This window comes from Ammospiza caudacuta, chromosome 16, assembly GCF_027887145.1.
Source record: "Ammospiza caudacuta isolate bAmmCau1 chromosome 16, bAmmCau1.pri, whole genome shotgun sequence".
Taxonomy (NCBI): domain Eukaryota; kingdom Metazoa; phylum Chordata; class Aves; order Passeriformes; family Passerellidae; genus Ammospiza; species Ammospiza caudacuta.
In genome coordinates, this window is record NC_080608.1 from 4,073,850 (window position 1) to 4,091,172 (window position 17,323).

Here is a 17,323-nt window from a genome sequence, read left to right on the forward strand (position 1 = left end):
AATCTGGTAATTCAACCAAAACATCATAATCCAGTGAGTAAACTTAATTTTAAAAAACTATAAATCTACATGGATTTTTTTTTTAAGGGACAGTGGAATATCAGAGCAAAATTGTATTAGAGCATCCACTGAGGATAAGACAGCTAGAACAGAACCTTCCTGTTGTGGTGAATGGCAGCCACAAACACAACACCCAAACTCTCCCTGCAGGTCTGAGTCTGCCCTGCCTGACCTCTGCCCCTGCCATCCTTCAGCCACAGAGCAAAGGGAAATCAGAACCAGCTGGAGGGGCAAAGCAGCTCAGGGTAAATGGAGAAAGGTGAAGCAGAAAGCAATTGAGGGTCTGTGGTATTTGAGGAGAGTACAGTTACCAGTGTGCAATTTTTCTCCTTCCACTTTTATTTTCCTCTGCTCTCCCCTCTGCCTTTCCCCTTCACCTGAACACCACTTTTAAACACCTCAGTTTGCCTGAGCTGCACACATCCAGTCCATGGAGTCCTCCCTGTAAATCCCCCAAGAGAAGGTGCAAAACTCTAAATTCAGAGTGGCCATGGCTGCTGCAGTGACACTGCTCAGTGCACAGTCTGAGGGGCTGAACACAGTGTTCTCAAGGACAACTCTCCAGCCTCCAGCCATCTGTTGAGGTGTTTGGCCATGCACTGGTCTTAGGCCAAGCCACCTGACACAAAGAATAATCACCCTTTGAAACCTGCTGCTATTACTAAATACATCTCTAGAACTTACACTGAGAATCAGAAAGCAGATTTTTGAATATTCCCTCTACAAAACATATCAGCATTATCTGTATTTTGAAGCAGTTTCCAGTTTTATTTGTAAAAATGAAAACCCAGCTCTGTTCTAGAACCAACTTTTTCTACTTCTTAGGTCTCTTATGTCTGATATTAGACAGCTAATTAAAGGGCAATATCTGAGTACTTACTGGGAAAATAATGTCCTTGATCTAACAATGAACTTGAAAACATATTCCAGTGCTTTCAGAGTTCTGAGGATGGGTTCACATTGCTCCCCTCGGCTGGAAGTATCCAAGTAGGTCTTCAGTACACTCATTAATTTCCTGAAGTTTAAAAACATTTTTAAAAATAATTTTCATTATTATTTTTTATTACCTTCTTGAGCTTCTTTGGCAACTCTAAATATATGTTTGTGCTTGGTCAAGCACATACAAGAAAACAGACTGTGTGTATTTCTGGATTTACGTTGCACAAATTCTGTCAATAAAAACAAATCAGGAACAAATTCTTAGCTGCACAAGCAAGAGAGAAATGTGAAATCCCAGAAGAGCAGCATAACTTTACACAATTCTGGAAGCACCTTTCCAGCAGTTTGTAATACACATGCACAAGGTATCACAAAATATTCCTTCTGCCTACCTCCACTGAGCAGGGATTAAACACCACTGTATGCTCTAATTAACAGCATGTAAATATTACATGTAAATAAAGCAGTACACAAGAACATCTGCTTAAATTATTTATTTTATTTAAACACTTCCTTACTCTGTATCTAAAAGCAACTTTTTGCTAGAGACACAGCTGGCTACAAAAGAGCAGAACTTCATCTTAAACTAAGTCCCTTAATTTGTAGTTATAGAATCATTTAAGTTATTAAAGCAATACTAATTTTGCAATTTTGATCTTAATGCAGCCATAAGAGCTAAGATAAGAGTGGTTGGGGTTTTTTTCCTATGTCTCTACAAAAATGGAGATCTGCTGTCCCCTGCCCTAAATAAACCAAGCCAACAACCATCTCTCTGTGTAACTAATACACATCCCCAGCCTAACCCACAATTCAGAACCAAAATGTTTTCAGCCTCTCAGCCTCCTGGGCATGACATCCATTGTGTGTTTTCATTCGCTCCCTTTTACAGCTTCTCTGAGTTGGAACAATATTGATCCAACGTGTATGTGGGGGTAGTGCATGTTAAGCCCTCTCAGAGCTCTCTAAAATCCAGGAGACAGGATGACTCAACAGGAACTGAATAAATAGGTAACAGTTTGGCCAACCAACCATACCATAATATAGGTGTAATATACTGGGACACAGCCTTTCCTTCCAGTTAGGGGTTAGGCCACACACACTTGTTTACTTCATAAATGATTCTGGAATCAGAGTAAGTCTTCCATGATGTGCATTGAATCAATAATGCCAAGAAAACAAATGATGTGGGGAGAAATAATAAACATTATTATTTTGCCTCTATCACATTGATTAAGTCGCCCAAAACTCCCAGCCAGGTAAGTCTTAGAAATATTTTATGTAAATAAGACTGTCCTGAGAGGTTCTGTACCCTTCCTTTTCTTCTTTCACAGTACTGTAAAGCAATAAATTACATGTTCTTATTACTGGTGGAATGAGGGAGGATTGAAGAAGAGCACATAGCTGGTGCTTGAGCTTTCTGAGCCCACTTTAACTTGACTGAGGTGTGAGAATGGGCTGATTTTGCACTGCTGCCTTTCAGCTTTAGGAAACTCATGGTCTAGTGCATGATTTTTGTGACATTTAGTGTTGAGTTAGAACTGAAATTCAACACAGTCACTGGAAGATAGCCCCAGCTATTCCAAACCTCCAGCTCAGGTCTTCCCTGTACTATTCATATTCCAAATTAAAGTTCTGCTTCAATCTGCCACTCCATTAAGCTGCCAGAACGAGACATCAGGTAGATTAAAAACCCACATCCATCCTCTTAGAGCACATCCCAGAGATGTGCACCAGCTGAAGATGTTACCTTCCTTCATAGTTCACTCATTTTATCCTACCATCTTCTGCAAAAGCCTATTCTAAATAAAGTAGAAATCCAGGATTAAATTTGGTGTATAACATTTCTGCACAATTTTTTACTCCTTTCTATGAGTCCATGTCTTCCCATCTGGGTGTGGTGTAGAAGCTCCAAAAGTTGAAAACCAATAAATAAATAAAAAATCCACAACAAGTCCATCCATTGGTGTGATCATGTAACAAATACTAAAACTCTATTTCACAGCAGGACAAGTAACAAATACCAAAATTCCAGTTCAGTGCACTGAACTCCTCCTGACACAACATCAGGCTCAAATGCATATGAAGACTTGACAGCTCCCAAACAACTCTTTTTCCTTTGAGTTTGCTTGATGTGGAAAAAAAATATGGAAACTTATGTAAATAGGCTAAGGAGAGCCTCAAGTCCTCACCTGAGGCATTTCTACTTAGGGCCAGGGATACAAATGGAGAGGCTTCACAGCAAAGCATCTTTTGATAAATTTGACAGGATACAGGTGAAATGCTCAGACATAGCAAAATTCAGGTGACAGAAAACAAATGCCAAAGCATCATTTAACCCCAAATCATTTGCTATGGGTTCATTAATTCCACTTATAATCAAATATGTCTCAGAGGCAGATAAGCAAGCAGCAGCATCAAACAACAGTCACCATAAATTACATCAGAAAAGTCACAAGCAAGATTTACCTCTTTTACGTGATGGTGGAGGTTTAGGAAAGAAGAGAAAGAAGAGAAAACAAACTTACTTGTATGCCAAGGTTGCACTAAAGTGCTGCTGGATGTATGCTTCCAAAACAGTGTTAAAGTGCTGAAACTTACGGTCTGCAATGAGCCCTATGATATAGATCTGAACAGACAGAGACACATTGAGTCACACTGCAAACTTAAATATTCACTTTCTGAAAATATTTCTGGTAATTTTCTATTTAAGTTTTTAAATAAATTTGATTTTTCAGTCAATGAGTAATATTCCTCTGCTCTAAAGAGACTTTAAGACTAATTCTTTGAACCACAAATCTTGATAGTTTGTTCAAAATTCTAAGGTTCTTTTCTTAGACAAATAAATTCGTTGGTGCTGATTCTTACCAGTGCATCAAAGACAAGGATGTCATACTCATTACTGTGGGAATGTTCCATCATGATGTTGAACAGGGCATCCAATGTATCCTGGAGAAACTACAGAACATGAAAAGACAAACTGATAACCAATTCAACTTGAAAACCTCACAGGAAAATTTTCTGATAGCAAACCTGGTTTACCTCAAGTTAGAATTTTACTACTTTTACTGAATCATCACTTAAATTGAGAAAACATTTCTAAGGGTTTAGGCTCTAGTTGCTTTAGTTTTAAAAACCTGCCTCCTCAGACACGTGAGCAATCAATAGTACGTGCTTAGCTCAAAGCTTATGGAAAAGATAAAAATATTATATAAATTACAAAACTTGTTAAAACAAGGTTCCTTAGTGACACAGATTAGTGGTTGCTATTTTCAATATACATGTTGATTAAAAAGACTTTTCCTGCTTCTGTGGTCTGATTCAAATTCTGCTGTAAATCAAAGAAAAGTATCTCAGTGACTTGGGACAAAAATCTTTGGTTAAAAAAATCCGCTCCTCTTTCTTCCTCTTTTATTTATTTAATTCTTATTCCTTCTCTCCAGAGACACCTAATGTTTGTGCTTAATGACACAAAGGTAATAGTATATGTGATTTTCCAAAATACTAACAACTTTTATTGATATACTCATTAAGTTAAGAAAGTGCTTCATTTGGCACATAGCACTTCTTGGATTTAATATCAACATGTAAATTAAAATTACGAACTGCAAAGAAAGCAGTGGGAATTGTTTGTGATTCTTCAGATAGACAAAAGCAAACAGATGAATAGAGATTGTGGAAAATATTTTATCATTACTATCTTCATGTCCCAGTAATAATCCTGGAAATCTCCCAGCCTAACAATAGGCAATACCAGAGATCTGAAATTAAAAAGTTAGAGGAAAGCTGGCCAGCCCTGGGAAGGATCCTGCCCAGGTGTTGTCCTGCTTGCTTCCTCTAATGAAGAGCTTTGCTCATGCCCTTTGCAAACTAACAAAGGCATTATGCTTGAAGGGGCCTGAAGAATAACTATTATTAAAATAAGGTTTTAAGGATTTACCTTCACTACTTCCTCTCCATCCACAATCTTCAGCTTTTCTAGGTTCTCCTGGAGCAGCTCTGGCTTCATGCGCCACTTCAGGAGACCCAGCAAGCCCACTAATGGAAAATGAATGGACAGACATTAAATTTAACGTCTGATCTATCAATTTGTGCAAAGCTTTTCTTTCTAAATTCCCAGCTGTTTAGAAGGTACATACCATTCTGAGTTAACTTTGTAGAACAAACAAGAGTTGAAATGTAAAATGAATCTCTTGAGCTGACTGAAAGCCCCCCAACAATGCTTGAGCTCCTGGCTAAGGTTGCTCCCTTGTTTTCTGTGTGCAGACGTGTAGAAGGCAATGTCAAATAAGCACCGGCATCCTCCATTTTTTTACTGTCCCCCTGAAAAGCAACACACCATTCATTACATATTTCACACCACTGGATTTAAAATTAAGCTTATTTTGTAGTTTTGTACTAGAGAAGTAAATAAAACTGAGGGGCAGGACGGGACTTTGAGGGGTGACACCCCATGCAGAGTAGAAGAGAGAGCCAATCTCTCACGGAAATGTCAGTGGGTGTGGAACACTGCAGAATATTGAGCATCACCTTGAAGTCTGTGCACAGGATATAGACAACATGATTATATTTTCTGCACACAAGTTAAAAGCAGAAAGCCTGACTAAATAAGGAAAGAATAGCAGCACTGTTTTGATATCTTCATTATAACTTTATACCTGGACCTTGAATATAAGAGATCAAGGCATGGTAAGATTACATTTTAAATCAGACAGTTTGCTGCAGTGGTTAAATGACATAGAATATGTGCTTTTCAGTAGAATGAACAGCACAAAAACAGAGAGCCAACAGAGATTTCCCCCTCCTCTCTTTCATCAAGTTCTGTGCCACAACCCCACAGATTTTCTGGGTCTTATCTTAGGATTCCCCAGACAGGAAAGAAGTTTTAGACAAAGACAATAGAAATTATGCCACTCACTGTTTAAAGAACACAGTGTTTCTTTAACAAAACTCCAGAAAATTTCCCTGGTGATGATGTCACTTAAAGCTACAACACTGCGACAAGATACTACTCAATTGCAGACCTTTAGTCTACAAATGTGGATGAACAAGGAGCTGCAAAAACCATGATCTGGAAAGACATTTTCAAGTTTTGCAATTTTATCTGGTTCAGTGACTGCAGAGGTGCAGTTTCTACTTCATATCAAAGAGGCAAGGCTAAGAATTGACTGTTACAGACCTAGACAGACAAGAAGCAAAACCTTTATACAGCAAAACACACAGCAGCAACAACATCTATGATTGTATCAAGCTTGCCAAATAATTTACTTCCCAAATTTCTGGAAGCAAAATAAACTCTTGACTTCCTTCTTTTGGGACCAGTGAGACAGACAATGGGAAAAAGATGAGGTTTTGATCCAAAAGTCTCTCAAAAGGATGCAATGCCTAAAGACTGTTTAATCTTAGCAGTATTCAAATTACTTATTCTGAAAGGCCAGGTGTATGACTGCTTTAAACACTTGCAGCTTACAATGACTGTTTTTAATACTAGAATAGGCAAGCATATGTCAGAAAATCTGTCTGTTTCTCACAACCACAAAGTAGGTCAACTCCATTTAGCATTTTTCATCCATGCTGTCACTTCAAAAAAATTACTGAGCTGATGCAGAAATGAATTAGGTGGAATTTCACAACCAACATTAACCACACAGTCCACAATTTTCCTTCTAGTCTCAATATTTTAAATGATAGTTTCAATGAAGAGAAGATAAATAACTATATGCTGCCATTAATCTTTTTGGCTTGCCTAAGCAACTTGATTTAGTTGCATGCATCTGACTTGGTATTAATGGTACAGTAAACTTCTTTACTGAGAAGAGTGCTAAGAAATTACTTAAGTTTCCTTTGTACTGGAAGTGATTTCTGGTTCTTAGATCCTGCTAGACACCATTCTCCAAGAGGGCAAATAAAACAAAAGTCAAAACATCTCTTCCCTGTTTCCTTCACAAAGTTAAAGATGCTGTTTCCAGCTAGGGCCAACTAAAGCTTTTCTTCACACCCAAAACCAAATTGCTGCAACTTTCAATATTGTACCTGAGCAACCACACAGCAGTTTAAAACAAGCATTTTCCTAAGACTGCATTCCCAGATTATTCATGAGATAAAGATTGCAAGTGGATCAAACACTTCCTATATCCAGCAAGAGGAATGGCACCTACCCAAGTACAGAGCTGCAGCACAACTTTCTCTATGCTACAGAAGGCCAAAAGCGCAAATACCAGTAAAAAGAAATAATCTCTCACTGTGCTTGAATAATATGATTTTGTCATTAAAATTCAGAGCAATATTTACTGACAATGGAACGGGGTACACCTTTTCATTTTGTTCAGATGGAAAACACAGTATCAACTTTGATAGAATAATAAAATCAATCTAGCACTGAGCAAATACACAATGCAGTGAAAGGCAACAGTATGAGAGAAAGAGAGGAAGAGAGAAAAATAGAGAGAGAGACAGAGAGACAGAGATCTGAGACCATACCTTTAGGACTAACAAATCATGGATGCCATCATGGAGAGTGGTGCCATCCTCCTTCATTAGCCTTACGTAGGCCATTGCAAAATTCTTCTCCCCCTTATCTTTAGCTGCAAAGCAAAAGACTTGGGGTTGACTGCCCATCAATGAATTAAAATTCACTAAAGTAAGAATTCCCTACTTACACTCCTGAGTCGACCTGTGCCTGAACGTGAAGCGCAGATGGATCCTCTGCATGTCCTCAATGGGGACTGCTACCTTTGGTAAAATCAGAAAACAGTGAGGAGAGTTATGAGGGGTGGTTTCACATGTAATGAGCCCTATTTTAGAATAAATAAGACCCACTTCTTCTGTTTCCACAGTGCCTTTCACAGGCCATTTCAAACTGTTGAGCCTGATCACAGAAGTGAAGTGAGGGCTGATAAGCAATGATCTGATAGACTTTGCTCAAAGTCTGGCACCAGCAAAGAAATGAAGCACAGAACCCAGAGTTAATGCACACAGGTGCTAGAAAACAATCACAGAGGGCAATCCTCCTGCTCACCCTTTTAACCACAGAAAATTAAACACCTCTGTGTAACGCAACTCCCACATTTCACATACAGAAATTGACAACCAATTTTTTAAACAGCTGAAAAGGGTATGAAAATTCCAGCAAAATAAATTGATGAACTTTTAGGGATTAAATTTAGTGTAAAGCCTTGAGAAGAACCACAGGAACTTGCAAGTACTTTATTCTTAAAGCAGCATACTTTAGGTCAAACATGCAACAAAAAAGGCCAACTGTGTAAAGGAAAGCACATTTTTTCATATTATCAAGTTCATCGTTCTAAAAATTTAAGGACTTGAACACCTTTGTGAGCAATCACAGCTTTACAAATCTTACTGAAAGATGCCTTAATATTAATGATGGTTTTCAAAAGTATCTGCTGTGAGTGATCCTGATTTAATTATGGAATAATTAAGATTTAATTATGGAATTTAATTATGCAATAATTTTTTAAATGAACTAGTACAATAAGCAATAAACAGAATGGGTCAATGTTTTCAAAACAATAAATAAGCTTCTGTTTGAAATCATACTTCCCTTCCCTCCCTATTCTTTACCACTACAGGTAACACACCTTAAGGTAATAATTACAAGCTTGTCATACATGGATATTTTGTCTTTAAAAAAGTATGCAAGCCTGTCATAGTTTATAAGAACTGTTTCTGGCAGCTTCTGGGCATATTCCAATCATGGATATTGAAGCTTGATTAGGTAATTATTAGTTTGTCTCTAAAGAGAAGCAAGACAGTTTTTCTTTCAGAAATCCGAAGAGGGGTCGGTGTTTTCATTTGGGTTTTGGTTTGATCTTGTTTTTTTTTTAATTGAAGCTCCTCATCTCCATTGTTTCACTAAAATAGAACAAATGCAGTATTTCAATTTTGATGAGCCCTGTTAGGACATAAGGTTATCTAAGATGATCTCATTTGTTTTGCTGAACCAAACCTACACATCACTTTCTAGGCCAAATTTCAAGCTTCAGTGACCATGTATCTCTAATAACTGATGTATGACTAAGGCTTCATGCTTCAGCTGTAGTCAGGCACAAGATGGTTTTTGGAGGAAGCTGATGCTGTGCAACTTTTCTGTGTGAGGCATTAAGAAATGAAAAAATAAAGTGGGAAGTTTCCACGCCATACCTTCAGTGTCTCCATCCATCGTGGCTGCTTGACCTGGTAATAAACAACGGATCTGTACTCGCTCACGGGCTTGTCCCCTGCTCCCAGGCACACAGTATTCTTACAAAAGGAGGGAACAAACACTGCTTAGTGCCTCACTCATTTGGGTACATTTTGGAGTAGTTTTGGTTAAATTAACTTGAGGAAAACCAAAAAGTCCCCAGAGAGCCTCCCCTCAGAATCCTGAGCCGGGAGTTTCACCCCGGCCCTGGGACGCGGCCTCCCCTCACGGGCTGCGCTCCCCTCACGGCGGGTTTGATTTGGGTATGGCATCATCCAAAGTTAAATAATAATGACAGCACCAACAGAGGGTAACCACTAACGTGAAGACACTGCATTTTCCAAGCCTCTGAACACAATGGAAATAAACATTTACCATAATCTATGGGTACAGACAGTGTAATTGCATTTTGCAGGGGTCACACACAGTGGGCTCTAGGAGATGTGTGAAGAACATAACATTTACTTGATTTCTCCATCTGATGAATTTAAGAAACCAACATGTCATCTCAATTAGTAGAACAAATACAAAAGGAAAAAAATATTAAAATCTGGCTTCATTGTTCTGTTTATTTTCTCCATTTATTTTAAAATACTTTCTTCCAGCAGAGTCTCGGAAGCTCTAGGCCACACACCAGAGGTGACTTCCAAACTGGATGTTGTAGAGGTACCAACAATAAACAGTTAGAATTTCCCATTCTTTAAAGACTATCTGAACTAGGACAGAGCCAAGTGAAAGATTTGATCAGCTTCAAAAATTGTGGTTTTCTTTAGTGAGTCTGTGAAGACTTGGCCTGCATCTGTCTGCCCTGGCTGACTGCAGCTGGGCTGTACATGGAGAGTAAAAGTTACTGCTGGACAGGGAGGCACCAAGATCCTTGTACCTGCCAGACATGAAACTCAGGTGCCTGAAGGAAGCAAACAATAAATTCTCTACTGAAGGCTGAGATTCAACTAATCCAGTCAGGCTGCATTGACTGCTGCAAAGGTGCAATAATCCTGCTGAAAATCCAGTGAACCTTAAAAGTCTGCTTCAAACACCAGGGTCCCCTGTGACCAGAAGGGTGTGAAGATGGTACCTGAAGATTATTTGTGTGGTCAGAGTGATTTAACTGCAGAAAGCATTGTCTCATGTGCCTGAGCAGAGATTTTTCAAGGTTTATGCACCTACTTGTTTGCCACCTCCATGACATTCACTTGGAACAAAAGTCCTGTTCCTTGTAACAGTAAATCAAGGGCTAGCTCTGCAACTGGAGCTAGTTTGATACCTGAACAGAACCAGCCAGTTTCCTGTGTAGTAAACATATTCCTGTTATGAGAAATATTAATATAAATTCATGGGTTTGAAAGTCTGTTGGTTTGGGGTATCTTTATAAGCTAAAAAGAAAAACCAGTCACTTTTGCTATTTCTTGTATTCAGCAGCATTTCAATTACCTCCTCAAAATTGTTGCTTAAATATATCCATTAAGGCATATTACCCACAGAAAGCATTTTCATCTTTCATGGCATTTCATCTCAAAGACAACAAGACAAATTCACTTTCTCCTAAGACTTGCAGAAATTCAGTATCTGCAGAACTGAGCATGCATAATATTAGAATGCAGGATTTAATGCATGGTAATAGGTTTATTTCTCTAAGGAATATTTTTGTTTATATGTGATTAGACAGAATACAGAATAGAGTTAACTTCTGTGCATGCAAGTCATGGTCAGGTGCTGTCATGGGTACAGGCAGTGTTTTGTAATCAGTGTTTTGTTGTGTAGACCTTAAACATTATGTGGGATTAGAATTTTCTTTACTCAAGCTTTCAACTTACATTTAAGCAGTTAGCTGCAGTTCATAAACAAGTCATGAACCACAGTGTTCTATTTCATCTTTATTTTATCTCAAGAATGTCTTTATGATTTCACCCTCGTGATCCCAACAGTATAAGGCTCAGAAAATGACAGGTCAAAAATCCCCCTGAATACCAAACTGGTGATAAACCCTAAGGAAAAGACAAAGGATCTTCAAAATGGGAACAGACAAGCAAAAAGACATTGTAAATATTTATGGTGCATATGTAATTGTTGTCACTAATTTCATTCTTTGCCATGTACTTAATTCAGTGGCAGTGACACAGACTTCCTGGCACAAATCAAGCATTTGTTATGTGGCAGAAATGGTACTTCTAACATTTCAGTGTGCAAATTGCATTCCTCTGGGAATTTCCTCAAGAAAAACCCTAGAGTAAGAATGCAGTAATTGTCAGAATCAGCACTTGTTCCTTGGCACAGCTAAAATAGGTCATTCAATGTTATTCCTTGTTACATTTTTATGCAAGACTTTTATAGGGCTTAAATAGATTTTAATTTTTTAAAAATCATAAAGCTTATTTGTCACAAAATGTCACAGGATGACACAAGGAAATTGAGGTTTTGAATAGTGGGGTTTTATTAAATGTGTAAGTTAAGGCTTACATCAAAAATTCAGCTCATGTTTCTATGCCCCTCATTGCAGAAAAAAAGGAAAACTTACTGGCAACACTTTTCCTTCTTCATCACAGACACACATTATCACTTCCACATTTCTCTGAGTTGTTTTATTGTATTTATCAAAATCTCCATACAGCAATGTAATATATATGTCATTTCTTATGTCTCCTAAGAGAGAAATTGAAAGGTTAAAAAGCAATTAAAATGCTCTGAGAGCATAGGATCAGCTGAACTGCACATAAGTACCTCACTGTTAGCTGTGAAACAGATAAAAGTTTTATTATTTTCCATCTGAACTTAATTTTTCAGTTCTTTATCTTTACTAAGTCAAAACTAGGATGTGAGGAGAAGCAAACGGGAGCTCGGAGTGACTCGATGCAATTCTCGTCCTGCCCCGACACCTGCTGGTGAGGTGGCAAACTTTAAAACTGAACCACAATTGCCTATCTAGAACAATCTCTAAAATTTGAAATGGGCTCAGGCTTTTCCAGACTACTGAAATGTTCAATCCAGGAATTACCTATGAAATATTTGGAAACTTATAATTCTTTAGCAGCAGACAGTAACAAGATCTGCCCACGCTTCACTTTGCTTTTGGTTACATTTGTTTTATTAAATATTCTTTGCATTATTATATTATTACAGCACATTGGCAATTATTTTAGTTTGGTTTGGCTGATTCTATATGGTACTCTTCAGCAGTCAGAGGAGGAAGAAGCTTTGCCTTATAATTCCCATCAGGAATTTCCCCCAAATATCCATCTCTCTCTGGAGGGAGCTTCATATTTTAATTCTCTCCTCTGAATGAATTCATATGACTTTTAAAGGAATCAAGATTTTACTCGAGTTGGGATGAGGGGATGAGGGAGGTTTTTGTAGCTTGTTTTTTAAAAAGGAGCCCAGCAGACAGTGAGTGCTTTGGACTGGAAAACATCTTGTCATACATACAAATGAAATCAAGATACTTCACATTATTTTGTTTGTTGTTATTAAAGGACAGCAATAACTTTCCATACAAACAAGGTTCATTTAAAATTAAAGTTACATCCACCATAATCTACAAGTTATGTACAAGGAGATAGAATTATCCCTCACTGTTTGGATTTTATTTTTCCTTTTTAAGTATTAGAAACTACTTTCCAAGGAGTTCACTATTTCATGTAATAGTGAAATAATATGGGAGTAAAACTTACCATGAGTGAATTCTAAAGATCCTCTAAGTTAGCCATTACAAAAATCATTAAGGCAGCAGCTGATGCTCATTAACATGGGGAATGAGAAGAAATCCCTTCCTATCAGAGAACAAAGCACCTCCTACCTGGCATGATTATTTCAGGGAATCCCAGCTTTCGAGCAACAACCGTGGTTCTGTCTACAAGGTGTGGGTAATCCTTTCTGGTCTGAATCACATCTCCAACCAGCATTTTCACTGTTACCCACAGACCTATGAAGTGCAAAAAAAAAAGAAAAAAAAATTACACTTTTGGTAGGAAAAAAATTAAATCTGTCTTCAGATGATTGCCTCTTCTACCCACCAAAACACACATAAGAATTTGCTTTCCCACTTCCTGTAGGTGAAAGTAAGAGCTCGATAATGCAAAATTATGACTACTAATTTAAATAGCCCCTAAGATTCCTTAACAAACTCATGGTTCCTCAATTCCAGCTTCAAAGCTGACCTACCTCCATGGTGGTACTCCAGCTCCAACATAATATGAAGTTTCACAAAAATATTGACTTACTTAAAAGAAAATAATAAAAATGTACTTTACCTTGTCCACCACTGTCTCCTTTTGATGCAGTGATTTTGCTTAGGAGACTGTGCAAAAAGTCATTCTCTGCCACTACCCTGCAAGAGAAGCAGCAATGTCTGCTCGGGAATTGGGTGCTAAATATATCAGACACCATTTAGAACATAAGAGACTAACAGCCTCAGTCTTTGCAGTATTGCTTGATTGTGATATATTGGGTATTTTTATTATCTCTCACTCAAGTTGCAGCCCACTCGCATTCAGTTGTGTGTACATTGAAGTAAGAAAGATTCAGCCACCAAGAAAGGTGTTTTGTGACAGGGACGATGTGAGTGCACTCACCAATGTGCCACTCCAGCTCAGTCCACTCTCCCTGACAAACAGCCAAGTAAATGAACTTGGAATTTTTATCAGCTACTTTTGAATTTAGAAACAAATTAGAAACATTAATTCTCAAATTAGAAACAAGTGAAAAAATAAACCAGTGTGTCATACCTGAGTCTTTCAGAATTAAATTTACCCTCCATAGTACATAGCAGCAGTGCTATATAGGGCACATGGAGTTATTTCCAGTGTTTTCACTGGTATCTCCACATTTGATCTGTGAGCATCACATTTTTAGGCAGCTGCTCTGGCATTTCTTCTGAATATAGTATATGATAATTCTATTACTTTTTAAAGAAAACACAGTTTTTAGTCACAGCTTTTAGATTTTTCCCAAGTTCTAAACAGAACCGAACTCATAAAATAGTAGTTATCCTTCTAAATCTCACTTGTAACTATTTGACTTGGGTTTGTGAACTCAGACATGGTACCAGCTGTCTGAAGGAGCACATTCATGGAATTATTCTTTAATTTAAAGTGCTGTGGTACCTCTGCAAGCCTTAAATACCATTTAAAGTCATACCTAAATAATTAGCACTATTACAACATAAAATTTTTAAAGGAAAACTTTCTTATTCTTTAACTATTTCACAGGATGTTACAGGAACAGAGATAGAGAAATAAATATTTTCCTTCACATATAAAAAAAGATATCTATGACACTCTTACGGATGAAAGGGAATGAAGTGCTGCTTCTCTTCATCACTTTCAGATTTTCCTTTTATGATATCTGTAATATCCATGACTAGAAGAATAAAAGAAAAATCATCAGAACATAGAAGAGCGTTTCAGAATAGCTTCTCTTATCTATGAACACTGTGCCTCAAGGTAAATGTGGATTTTTCAGCAGCAGGGCTGGGTTTGTGGGGCAGAGCATTTTGCAGAGTCCACACTACAAATATGCTGCTGTGGAGAGAGAGAGGGAGAACTCAGACTAACTTGGGAATACAAGTACCAGAGCTTTGGGGACATAAGCACTGACTTTATTTCATCTGCAAGGGAATCTGTCATTAAATTGCTTCTGTGCTTTCACTCCCACAGCTTGGCACTCTATGAATAATTAGGAAATGAAATTCAAAAATGGATTTTGGACTTTAACTAAAATGTCAATGCAGGTGCAGTCTTTACAGACTTCAAAAAGTACAGAAACCAATGGATAGAGCTGATGGGTAGTCTGACATGTTTTGGTAGAGATTTTAGTAGTCCAGGGCTGCAAAATTCACTGATATGCTGGTTCAGCTTTGGCACAGGAGACAGCAGTACCTGCCACGCCGAAGGGCCGCCGCAGCCCTTGTGTGTATTTCTTGGAGTTGCTGTCCCTCAGGTCCATCCTGCCCACTCGCACTATCTGGCAAACTAAATAAATTTTGTCTCTGCTGAGGTCTTTATTTCCAAGATCCTAAGATACAAACAAGAAAGAATCATGGTGTCACTTGGGTAAAAAGCAAGTTGTGAAATCGAAACAGGACCTGCAGCAATAAACTGAATCTTAACAATCACTGGGAAAAAAACCCAAAAAAACCAAAAGACTCCCAAACCAAACACACCTCCAAAAACTCAACAAATGAAAAAATCTGAGCACATCAAAAGGATGAAAAAACTGACAGTTTAAAGTTTGAAAAAATATAAGGTAAGATATAGAGAATAATAACAATCAAGAGATATAGCAGATAAAACTAAATAAATCAAGCCATCAAGAAATTCAAGAGGCAGCAAAATGATCTGAAGAAAGGCTGCTGAAGCATTGTCACTGCCCTGAAGAACTTAGTGACTTGTCACCTTGCTCTGTGTGTGGGATTACCTCTGCTTCCTTCATCATCTTGACAACTCTTTATGAGATCTGACAGTGACCACAGAGGAGAATTTCATTTGCAAATACAAAGGGAAGCAAGCTAGAAAACACTTACTGTGAACACCACTTTAAGATTGTTGAGCATATCAATTTCCTTTGGAAAGCCTCGACTCCCCCATCTCACCAAGTAGTTCTCACTGTTTGGAAGATAAATATCTCACTGTCAAGGGATTTAAAAATTCTCCCTTTACACAGTACAAAAGTTGCATAACAGACAGTCTGTGGTGATGATTCCAATCCAAGACCAGACTAAAAAGACAAGAAAAACACTATACAAGTACCAACAGTAAGTTTTAAAAAAGTAACTTGAACACAACACAAATGGACACCTTTTTTTTGAGGCAACTTTACCATTGTCATAGTCTATTTGATGGGAACACTCAACAGAATCTTAATCTACCCAGAAATTTATAAATTTAATTCTTTTTCCACTCCTCCCCCTCCAGCACTCTACTCCAAACACCACAATATTGCCCATCTAGAGCAATCTCTAAAACTTGAAATGGGCTCAGGCTTTTCCAAACTTCTGAAATGTTCAATCCAGGAATTACCTATGAAAATATTTGGAAACTAAGAATTCTTCAGTAGCAGACAGCAACAAGATCTAAGTTTTGCTTTACTTTTGGTTTCATTTCTTTTATTTACATATTCTTTTCATTATTATATAATTACAGCACATTGGCAATTATTTTAGTTCATTTTGGTCAGTTCCGTTTGCTACTCTTCTGCAGTCAGAGGAGGAAGCTTTACCTTATAATTGTTGACTTCTGGGGGTCATATAGGGACATAAAGAGCTCTGCATCCTCTCCAATTCTGCAGACAAAATTCCTCACAAACACATACAGGCTGTGGGTGGGGGATGAAGACATCCGGGAGTACGATGCATAATCTGGCTGGTCCTTTGACTAATCAGGAGAAGGAAAATCAGTTAATAATAACCCAGGAATTAAAATGGTGCTATACTACAAGCAGTTTTACATTAGATATATGTAATAGTGAAAATTGAAAAGGAGAGCAGGGAGTTGGACTCAGTAATTATCATAATTTTTTTCCACCTTGAGCTATACAATGACTCCCATGTCTTAGGCCAGTTCTTCAGCCAGTAGGCAATGATGTAAAGGGGGAATATTCCCCCCACTCTTAAAGAAAAGAGCAAGTATCAAGATGTCAGTAGAGGGACAAGCCTACAAGCCTGAAGGAATTTATTTTTGAACACAGTAGGCTGTAGCAGAAGGCCTATGATCCACATCACAGAGGGGTTGCAGTGTGCTGGAGCAGTAGCAAAAGGAAGTCAGTCTCTTTGAAGAAGAGGCAAATAACATGCTGAGATCAGGACACAGCTGAGCAGGTTCACTGACTCAAAAATAGGCTCCTGAATTCTTCTTACCTCCCATCTTAACCTTCAAGAAGCAGCTTCTTAACACTTCTAAACCCATTGTTTGTCTCTATTTTAAAAATAAGTCACCACAGTCTATCACAAACTCCCAAGTTTCATTTTCCTTATATTGTCAGTTAATTACAAGGTGCTTTCCAGTGATTTGTCATGGGTGTTATTGAAGTGTCATGACAAACCAACTATTTTCTCTTTAGTGATTTACTTGCTTTTTTACAGTTCACTTTCTCATAAATGGAGAAAAGAACCAAAGAGGCTTACAGATCCTTGCA

General features: G+C 37.9%; 1 protein-coding gene across 1 annotated transcript in view; it reads right to left on the minus strand.

The window, feature by feature from the left end:
* The window catches only part of DOCK2 (dedicator of cytokinesis 2), a 160,257-nt gene that overhangs the window by 127,205 nt on the left and 15,729 nt on the right, over positions 1–17,323 (minus strand). The window contains exons 8-22 of the mRNA XM_058815473.1: positions 16,409–16,563; positions 15,714–15,795; positions 15,070–15,205; positions 14,476–14,551; positions 13,444–13,520; positions 12,990–13,115; positions 11,715–11,839; positions 9,157–9,255; positions 7,656–7,728; positions 7,477–7,580; positions 5,136–5,319; positions 4,937–5,034; positions 3,865–3,954; positions 3,525–3,625; positions 941–1,075 (exon numbers count right to left, since the gene is read on the minus strand). Coding sequence (XP_058671456.1) covers positions 941–1,075; positions 3,525–3,625; positions 3,865–3,954; positions 4,937–5,034; positions 5,136–5,319; positions 7,477–7,580; positions 7,656–7,728; positions 9,157–9,255; positions 11,715–11,839; positions 12,990–13,115; positions 13,444–13,520; positions 14,476–14,551; positions 15,070–15,205; positions 15,714–15,795; positions 16,409–16,563 — 1,661 coding nt within the window. The remainder of the gene's footprint in view (positions 1–940; positions 1,076–3,524; positions 3,626–3,864; positions 3,955–4,936; positions 5,035–5,135; positions 5,320–7,476; positions 7,581–7,655; positions 7,729–9,156; positions 9,256–11,714; positions 11,840–12,989; positions 13,116–13,443; positions 13,521–14,475; positions 14,552–15,069; positions 15,206–15,713; positions 15,796–16,408; positions 16,564–17,323) is intronic.